Source organism: Trachurus trachurus (assembly GCF_905171665.1).
Source record: "Trachurus trachurus genome assembly, chromosome: 20".
NCBI lineage: Eukaryota > Metazoa > Chordata > Actinopteri > Carangiformes > Carangidae > Trachurus > Trachurus trachurus.
The window spans coordinates 22125518-22136103 of NC_139911.1; the positions used below are offsets into that span (position 1 = coordinate 22125518).

Below are 10586 nucleotides of genomic sequence, written 5' to 3' on the forward strand. Positions count from 1 at the left end.
TTCCATCAGCAGCTCATATGTGTCATCGTATGGCTCACTTTCAGGTACAGGCAAAATCTGAGCTCTAGCACTTACTCTTGTTCCGTCGTTATGGGAAGTAACATTCTGAGTGACAGAACCGTATATATTTTCATGATAAACATTTTCACGAGACCTTGAGTTCAATGGGGAAAAGTTAGCCCCACAGTCCAATGACAATATGTAAGGCAAGTCTCCCAAATGGGCAGAGCCAAACTCTGTAGGACTACAATAGCACAAAAAGTCAAGACTATCAAGGTTTGAGCCCCTAGCCCCTGCATCATAACAGTGACGAAAAGGGACTATCACGTAGGGTTCATCAAGGTCATAGTTTGCAGAATCCCCTCTGCAAATCCTAGACAGAAAACCTCTGATCCGCCTGGCAACCCTGCTAAAACAGGAAGATCCTCTTTCTGTTCCATTATGTTTCACATTTGACGCCATTTTGCTGTGTTTGTGTCACCATCAGAGTCAGTGAAGCTAAATGAGCAGAAGAACCAGAGGATGACTGGAAGATGTTGCTGTTTGTCTCCCTGAGACACAGGTCTGTCTTGAAGGTCACATCTGTCATTCATGGGTTCATTTCCTGTCCATGTTTTCAGCTCCTTCTTCAGCCTACAGCGACTCGCTGACTTTCTGTTTCTATTTGGCTGCCGTGCGTGTTTCTGCTCCCAGACCCTGAAGTCAGACAGAGGATGTAGAATCAAAATCTCCCATTCACCCAACACAGAGATGTGTAACACCAATGACTCACAACAATAACCCCAGTGGCCGGTTTATTTGAAACACACAACTAAAGAGTAACTAAAAGCTAAAAAACCTAAACCAGAATGTAAACTCCGAATATTAGCTCTACAATGTTAACTAGCTCAAAAACTCAACACAAACATTAGTGGAGACAGATGAGGAGGCTTCTAAGTACTAAGAAATGGACACTTGTGTTTTCCATGGCAGGATTTTTTAAAGTAATGCAAAAGTATTCTATTGTTCATTTTCACTGACATTAACATACAGATGTTATTAGGGCTGTAAACTTAATTTCTACCAAACTCACAACTCACTCTCACTCTCACTCTCACTCACACGATGATATATAATCATCCTCTATAAAGATGATTATATATCAGTTGATGGTCAGACTCACCGCTGAGCTTCAGGAAATTCTCCATCAGTTTGTGGTCTGTGATCTCTTCCTCTTCTGCTTTTTTGTATACACTGGTCACCTGTCAATTCTTCAGATCCATATTATAAGGACAGATGTGTTCATCCGACTGCCAGTTCCACTTATACTTCTTTTTACATAAGGTGTATCTATATAGATACCAGTATGTTCAATATTCATTTATCCCACAATATTGTCGTAAGGTGCTTATGAGGGCAGGTACTTTTGCTCTGATGTCTCCACCATCTCAGTAAGGGTGTGTCAACTCTAAATGTCTCTGTGGTCCTTGTTGTTAGGACTCCCTCTACTGACAGTGATCCACAGTACAACAATGGATCAGTTCAAGACGGCAACAGCAGCTTAGACTGAGTGAAAATCAAAAATGATTGAATGCCACAAAGCTTTAACCTTGAGAGAGGCTCTTTTGAGGCATCTCCTTTATCTCACAGTTTGTTTTTTACAGAGAACTTGCCATAGTTTATTTTAAAGATTTTTTTCCACCTATAATGTTCCATGTTTTATGCATAATAGGTACTTCTGTGATCAAAATGCTAAAACAGAACTGCAAAAATGATCTGTCAGTTTTTCCTCAAGCTATGTTCCATCACTCCAGGTGATTATAGTAAAAATCATAAAATGTATTTTTGAGAGACACCAACAGTTCCCACTGTGTCTGGAAAAGACAAATTTGTCTGTCGACTTAAAATGATAGTTCACCCAAAATTCAAATTTCACTCATTATCTACTCACCCTCATGTCAACTAAGGGCTGGGAGAAGTTTCAGAGTCCTCTGTTCCTTCTCTGAGTTACGGCGGTGTTCGCGCAGCAGTATTTGTCCATAATGGTTGTCAATGGATACCAACTTTCTTCGTCCAAAAAGACACACCAAAAAACATCCAAATACCTCCATAATGCTCGTCTGTAATGTCCCTCTTGTATTGAAGCCCCAACATGAGAAATTGTTCCGAAAAAAATTAAATAATTATTTTAAGATTGTTTGTAGCGGAAGCTCCCAGTGTCTCGGTTCACTGCTTCCTGTCAGTGCAAATCACGACACAAGAACAATTCCCCATGTCGGGGCTTCAATACCAGAGGCACATTACAGATGAGCACTATGGAGGTATTTGGATGTTTTTTGGTGTGTCTTTTTGGACGAAGAAAGTTGGTATCCATTGACAACCATTATATGGACAAATACTGCTGTGCGGACCCCCCCCCCCCCCGTAACTCAGAGAAGGCACGGAGGACTCTGAAAATTCTCCCAGCCCTTAGTTGACATGAGGGTGAGTAGATAATGAGTGAAATTTGAATTTTGGGTGAACTATCCCTTTAAGTGAAAAGCTTCCATTGGCCATGTCCTCTGAATCTCTCCTCAACTGAGAGGCTTCATTGATGAAATATAAGAGTCTCCCATATTCTCACACTCTCTATCCGCGGGCATGTTTCACAATTTTTCATGTGGTGAAGATAAAAACGCTGACTCGTCTTAGATGAGTCATTGGCTTTTGGTTACAGCCCTTCTGTACTTAGTAGATTTGTTTCAGCATCTTGAGGAACCTGTCATTCTTCTTCTGTCTGTTCCTTTAATCCCAGACTCACAGGAGCCCTAGGGCCTCAACTCAATGCAATTTAAAGTAGCACTATCGCAAATACAGCAGTAATAGTAATAAAAAACTGAAATATGCAATAAATAGGTCCAGAGGAGCCATAACTATCTGTACACATTATAGTCATGGTGTGGTGCCTGTGGAGCAAATGCAGAATTCCTTTTTGTTATGAAACAAGCCGTCCGGCGCTTTGCCCCACCTCCTGAACAGCACTATGTAAAGAAGACGAGGATGTTTATATCTGATACGCTGCACCACTGGCCCATCTAGTGGCCGAACAAAGTATTGCAATTTGCAATTGTGCTACTTTAAGAGACACGGATGCAAAAACACAAAAGCACTGCAAATTCATCAATCATCCATCCTCCATGTGTCATGTTCTTCTTATGATGGCTCTGGTCATCTACCTCCCGATGGTCTTGTGTGATGGATAAGAATCTAAACATCTGAAATGCCCAAAACCTCTTCACAGTAGACTGCTGAAGATCAACACTCTGGGATTTGTGAGCTCCATCTAGTGGAGAAATGAAATCTGTGAGGGTCGTTTTTAACTTCCCATGCACTTCAACCTGAAACCTATGGATTGACCCAACTGAAGGGCCTCATCTTCAGCACACTGTACTATCACTGGTAAAATATTACCATCTGGTGGATACTGGATGTATAACATAGTGTTACTGGACTACTACTCTATTAAAGGAGAATTCCACAACAAACACGCAAAAAACAATCAAATATCTATGGTACATGATAAATAGGCTACAGTATAAATGTTGTGTTTTTGCATGTAGTCACTCACCTGCGACAGTTCATACTGTTTATAGTCTACTGTACACTATATGAGTTCATTGGTGTCTCGTATGGATTTGAGTCATGTACCATAGATATTTAATTGTTTTTCATGTGGTGAAGATAAAAACGCTGACTCGTCTTAGATGAGTCATTGGCTTTTGGTTACAGCCCTTCTGTACTTAGTAGATTTGTTTCAGCATCTTGAGGAACCTGTCATTCTTCTTCTGTCTGTTCCTTTAATCCCAGACTCACAGGAGCCCTAGGGCCTCAACTCAATGCAATTTAAAGTAGCACTATCGCAAATACAGCAGTAATAGTAATAAAAAAAACTGAAATATGCAATAAATAGGTCCAGAGGAGCCATAAGTATCTGTACACATTATAGTCATGGTGTGGTGCCTGTGGAGCAAATGCAGAATTCCTTTTTGTTGTGAAACAAGCCGTCCGGCGCTTTGCCCCACCTCCTGAACAGCATGTAAAGAAGACGAGGATGTTTATATCTGATACACTGCACCACTGACCCCATCTAGTGGCCGAACAAAGTATTGGAATTTGCATTTGTGCTACTTTAAGAGAAACGGATGCAAAAACACAAAAGCACTGCAAATTCATCAATCATCCACCCTCCATGTGTTACAGTACTCTATGTTCTTCTTATGATGGCTCTGGTCATCTACCTCCTGATGGTCTTGTGTGATGGATAAGAATCTAAACATCTGAAATGCCCAAAACCTCTTCACAGTAGACTACTGAAGATCAACACTCTGGGATTTGTGAGCTCCATCTAGTGGAGAAATGAAATCTGTGAGGGTCATTTTTAACTTCCCATGCTCTTCAACCTGAAACCTAGCATGGATTGACCCAACTGAAGGGCCTCATCTTCAGCACACTGTAGTATCACTGGTAAAATATTACCATCTGGTGGATACTGGATGTATAACATAGTGTTACTGGACTACTACTCTATTAAAGGAGAATTCCACAATTAACACTCAAAAAAACAATCAAATATCTATGATAGATGATAAATACAGTAGGCCTATAAACTTTGTGTTTTTGTATGTAGTCACTCACCTGAGACAGTTTATACAGTTTATACTGTACACTATATGAGTTCAGTGGTGTCTCCTATGGATTTGAGTCATGTACCATAGATATTTGATTGTTTTTTGAGTGTTTGTTGTGGTTGAAAGAATTGCCCCCATAGGTTAGCAGTGTCGCTATCCCTAGCGCCGTCTAGCTATGGTGTAACTCCAGTTTGTCTGCATCATTATAAAGGGTAACACTTTATAATGAGTACTATTAAGAATTAGTTAATTAAGCATTAATAAATATTGAATTCTTCATAACGTATGGATAGGTACTCATTAAAAATGTTTTACTAATCATTAATAAGCACAGTAATGGATTCGTAAACACTGAATTCATCATTCATAAAGCATGTTTCTGACGTAAATACTCATTAGTATGTGGTTTATAATCACAGTTATAAATGTTTTACTCTTCATTAAAGCAGAAGTAAGTGATATATTTGTGTTATTATAAGTCTTAAATAGTTATATCTTCCGACAGCAATCACTTACATAGAGTGTTTGGACTGAAACACGGGTCTCTCAGTCCCTCTGCTCTGCTCTGAGCCGAAGAGAAAACATTTATCGTATCCTACAGTTTTTATCCAATGAGGAGAGAGAACGGCATGCAGGGCTGTGTGTGCAGCCAAGGAACGCCGTGAATGTGGTGACGTAGCGACGAGGACTGTTATGGTGCGTTCAAGGAAACTCGTATTTTTCCGACCGTGAAGTGGTACCAGTTCGATCTGGTACGAGTTCACCGGTCGGAAGTTACGAGTGGCCGTTATAGTGACTTTCACCGGTAAAACAGGTCGGAAAAACACGAGTGGGTTGCCTGAAACGCTACAAAGTCGTAAGTTGTGACTTGAAGCTGTAATTTACGATTTCAAAAGCCTGCCTGGAACGCAGCATTAGCGAAAACGACCGGACCACTTACTTCTGCTTTAATAGGCTCATCTATATAAATGATGCAATAAATATCAATGCAATAAGTTCTATATCCCTTTGTGTAGTGTCTCTCCTTGGTCTGTTAAGATAACCAAAACTTTTGTGAGTCTTGAGGCATTGCCATCCTTTAAATCTCATTTGTCATAAGGCATAGATAGCGTCCACTTTAGATGAGCTCACACAAAATGCTTAATTAACGAGTAGTAAATGCTTTGTACCTACCTGAATTAATGAATTCCTGCATTAATAATTGTTTATAAGGCCATTGGAAATGGAATTTGTAAGTTTAAACATCTACTCACATACTCACTAACCATTAGTAGCCTACATGTCTGAATAGTGGACGTGTAACTGTACGTTCACACCAAAAGCTTCCAAAGCGTCAAAAACGCTCGAGGGTGGGCGTCAGACAAGACAGCTCCCCAAACTGCAAATATTTTCAGCATTTTTGGCCGCTCGTCAGGTGACTGACGTCAAAGTTCGATCGCGCTGGTCATTGGGGAGCCGAAATACAAAAAAAAGAAAAAAAAGGCAGCCGACGGACATCTCTATTCTGACAGGCTGCCGCCGGTTGCCGCTTAACCGCGTCATAGCTAATTACCCTAAAGTTAAACTTGGCTCAACTTCTCATCTGGTGACGCTTTGGACGCTTTGGAAGCTTTGGACGCTTTGGAAGCGCGGCAACGCCTGTTGACGCTTTGGACGCTCAGTGTCGCCGGGCTCTCATTGAAAATGAATTGACTTCCGGCGTTTTTGACGCTTTGGAAGCTTTTGGTGTGAACGTACAGTAAGAGCTCCAGCAGGGTGGGCGTCAGACAAGACAGCTCCCAAAACTGCAAATATTTTCAGCCGCTTTGGCCGCTCGTCAGGTGACTGACGTCAAAGTTCGATCGCGCTGGTCATTGGGGAGCCGAAATACAAAAAAAAGAAAAAAAAGGCAGCCGACGGACATCTCTATTCTGACAGGCTGCCGCCGGTTGCCGCTTAACCGCGTCATTACTAATTACCCTAAAGTTAAACCTGGCTCAACTTCTCATCTGGTGACGCTTTGGACGCTTTGGAAGCGCGGCAACGCCTGTTGACGCTTTGGACGCTCAGTGTCGCCGGGCTCTCATTGAAAATGAATTGACTTCCGGCGTTTTTGACGCTTTGGAAGCTTTTGGTGTGAACACACAGTAAGTCTAAATATCCAGGCTTTTGAAATATAGTTAAAGTTGTCGTGAGAAGGGATAACAGATTAGATTTTTCATGCAGTATAGTAAAGAAAGGGCATCCATCATATTCAAGATTTTATTCAAACAAATGAGAACAGGTAATGCAAAACAATACACCCTGTTCATTGTAAGCATAGTATCTCAAAATGCGTGATAGAGACTTAATACATCACATCTTAACACATTTTTTTGATTAATTCATGAATGCTTCCCATAGATGGTGAGAAAACAATTCATCAAAAAAAGCTTTAGATTAGATTAGATTTAAACAGAGATCATAGCTCCTCCTGTTGACTAGGTCTTATTAAATTACGGAACTGCTCATCCATAGCCATCAATATTATGCATTAGTCAGTGCATTTCCAATCAAACTGCCATATGTCAGGGTGTGTGGAGGATTGGACTCAAATGCAGACTCAGGGAAAGCGGGTGTGGTGGAACAAAAGGTATTTAGCAGGAACACAGGGTATAAACACAGACGATTTGACAAAGACAAAGGGAGACACAGGTGGTGCAATCAACCCAGGTGAGACACATCAGGTAAATCACAAGAGGCACAGGATGACAAGTCAGAACTTCAAAATAAAACAGGAAACAACTTAACTACAAAGTAAGTTACACCAAGACAAGACACAGGGACTTTCACAATAAGACAGGAAGCAGTCAGAATAAAAGACCTTTAAATGACTGTGATGTGACACATTGTTTCTAAAACCAGGATATACTTCTACACATACCATCTTATTAAAAGCTCTGTTTAAGATTTTCTTCATCACTTGCACATTGTCTAAAATAAAGCATAAGGAAAGAACAAATCAGAAAAAAAACATCTCTAGGTAAGCTTAGTGACAGGAACAACTGCCTGTGGTTTTCAGTTACTAGCAAAGCTACATTATCAAGATTATACTGTATGGTAATAGCCGGCATGTGGTGTTTCTGATTATTACATCCACACACCTATTGTTTCATCTGATGTGAGAAACATTTGAAATTAGCTGTACATGTCTATTTCTTCCTCATTAAAGCCTCCCTGAACTATTTCTTTGATTCTCTCAGTCTCCTTTGGTGGAGCAGCTGGCAGAACAGCCTTCAATTCACCCTCTATTTTTGCGATCCTGCCATCAGTCTTCCTCTCAAACGCATTCTTGTTCTTCAGGACGAGCTGAAAAATCCCTTCCTTGGCGTCCTTGCAGGATTGTTGCAGACTTTCACGCGCTATCAGGAACTCTGGTTTCTCCTTATCCATGGCCATGAGCCTGCCCAGGCTGCTCACTCTGTCCATCAGGTACTTGTTGGACACTTCAGTGTAGGTCGTTGAAATCATGTGGACCAGGCTGGCAATGTTGGAGGCTTGAAAGGCCTGATTGTACACGAGGTCTTTGGTAAAGAGCTTCCCATTGTAAGAGAGTTTCTTTGTATGTTCAGATTTCGTGACAAAATTGTGCAGTGTCTTGCTGAGGCTAGTTTTGATGATGTTGGAGACCATCTGGAAGAAGCGCACCATCTTCTCCCACTGCGTTTTGACTCTGCCCATGGCGTCCAGACCCTTGACCAGCATCTTGATGGTAGTTTTAAAGTCGATCTGTTTGATGTGGCAGTTCTGCATTTCAATCAGAACATCATTCAGCTCCTTCTCATTCTTCTCCATGTTCTCCACACACTTCTCATATTGCTCCCGTGTTTGTTTGAGTTGTTTTCGGCTCTGCTCTATTTTGAATCGGGCAGTCTCAGCTGCTCTCTGGCCAGCAGACTTCTTTTCCGAGCTGCTGTTCTCTGCTTTATACATCATGGGTGGTTTTGGGGTAAGAGCTGGAGTGCCTAAAATTCCTTTGCTCGTTGAGTCAAAAGCAAAGGCTTCTTCATTCAGCTTCGTTAGTTTCTCGATCAGCTGTTTAGTTGTTGCCTCATCCAACTTCTGATCAGGGGTATACTTTGCTAGCTCTTCACATATGTTGAGGCTCTTTGCACAGAGTGACAAAACTTTGTCGCATGTCTTGTCCTTTGGCATCTTCTTCATTTCCTCAGAGATCCTCTCAAATTGCCCCTTAGCCCATTGGGTGTTTGGGCAATTATTCTTCTGATCATACAGGTTCTTCCAGTCTATTTCATTTTCACTGAAAAACCCTTTGAGAGTTCCTACAAGTTTTAGAATCTGTCCAGATTTACTGCAGGCTGTCATTTGTGTGATCCCATCAACATTTTCATCTGGATTTTTTTGCTCTGTGGGTGATCCAGCTGCATTCTGGGAACTTTGAGTCATTTGATTGGTGACCCCATTTATGAGTCCTGTTAGAGCTGTTATGAATGCTTCAGCACAATCCATGCCAATCATGTCCCAGCCAGTGGGAAGTGAATCCATGGATTGCTTGAATTCTTCTTGAGCTTCTTCCATGTGCTTTGCCATGGCCTCCATTGCTTTCTTGGATCGTTTATTCAGAAGTTTGGCACTCTCCTCCTTCAGTTCAGCCTCTTTTAGTTTCCTCTTGACAATTTCTAGCTCATCTCCATAAAACTTTTGAGAACTGATACATGCCTGCACCAGCTCCTGGATTAAATTGATCACATCAATATACTTCTTTTCAACACCGTCTGCTAGTTTCACACAGTCGTTCGCGATGTCACTAATGCTCTGCAGTTGATTTGGGAGGAAGTTTTCAAGAACTTCATCAGGAGCATTGAAAAGAATTTTGACCGCTTCCTTCATGTAATCAGGAACTGTTCCTGTGTGGATGCGGATCTGATCCATATTCTTGTGGGCTTCATTGAATGCATGCCAGCCTGAGTTACAGACCTGCATGAGACAGGCCCTGAAGGAGTCTGGGTACTGGATGTACTTGAAGCCATCTTTAGGGGCGTTGTTGTTGATGGAGAAGTCTTCACATGAGGAGATGAATACAAGCTCACCCAAGATGGCAATAGAGACAGGAGCAGGAGTCAGATACTCCTCCCAGTTTGCATTGGTTTGCATCAGCATGCTGGTGGTGTCTCGCATCTCTGCTGCAGTGGTGAGAGTTTGAGTGGTCTTTGCTAGTTGGTTGGCCATTTTAGTTACTGTAAAAAAAAAAAAAAAGAGCAGAAATTACTTTTGATGAAGTTGTAAACCCTCTTTTTGCTGGTGGAGAATAACAAGGAAAAGGTATTATACTAATCTTTAGGGCTGCCCCCAAATAGTCGACCAAGCACTGGTCGACCAAAAAATCATTAGCTGACCAAAATTTCATTGGTTGATTGGTCGCAGGAAAAAAAGAAAAAAAAACAAACATTTGGAGCCGTGTCTTGTCAAAATTAAGTCAAAATCAATATGACTGAACTGTATATGAAAGGCTAATGGGGCTTTTATTTTGAAGGGCCAGATACAGGAAGTCGTGACACTTTTTTGTTGTTGTTTTTTTGACACAGCACGGCAGGTCTTTCTCTATTTATTTTTTATTTTTGTCAAAAGCGACTTTTTCCGATGTTGTTACTCCAAAGTTGACTCTGACGTGGAAGTACGTATCACTGCTGTTTTTAATGATTAGTAGGTGCTGTCGTGAGCCCCGTCCCCGTCCCACAGCGCTCACTGGCGGTCAGTCTCAAAGTGTCATGGAGCTGATCCATGATTGTCCCTGCTGCAGTCAGAGACCCGCACCGCTCCACGCCGCGGAACCCCCCCCCCCCCCCCCCCCCCCACCCGTCTTACAGCCTCAGCTCAGTCACTCACCCTCCTCATCTACTGTGTTTATTGGTGATAAATGGGCATAGGGGAGAGTGGGGTAAGATGAGCCAGTGGGTAAGT

General features: G+C 41.7%; 1 protein-coding gene across 1 annotated transcript; it reads right to left on the reverse strand.

Moving 5' to 3' along the window:
• Positions 1 to 7802: 7802 nt before the first annotated feature.
• On the reverse strand, positions 7803 to 9854 carry LOC311003548 (uncharacterized protein; the record flags this gene model as incomplete). The annotated part of the gene is made up of 1 exon (XM_083995315.1): positions 7803 to 9854. The coding sequence occupies one exon, from the start codon at positions 9852 to 9854 to the stop codon at positions 7803 to 7805; it is 2052 nt and encodes a 683-aa protein (XP_083851441.1).
• Positions 9855 to 10586: the final 732 nt, after the last annotated feature.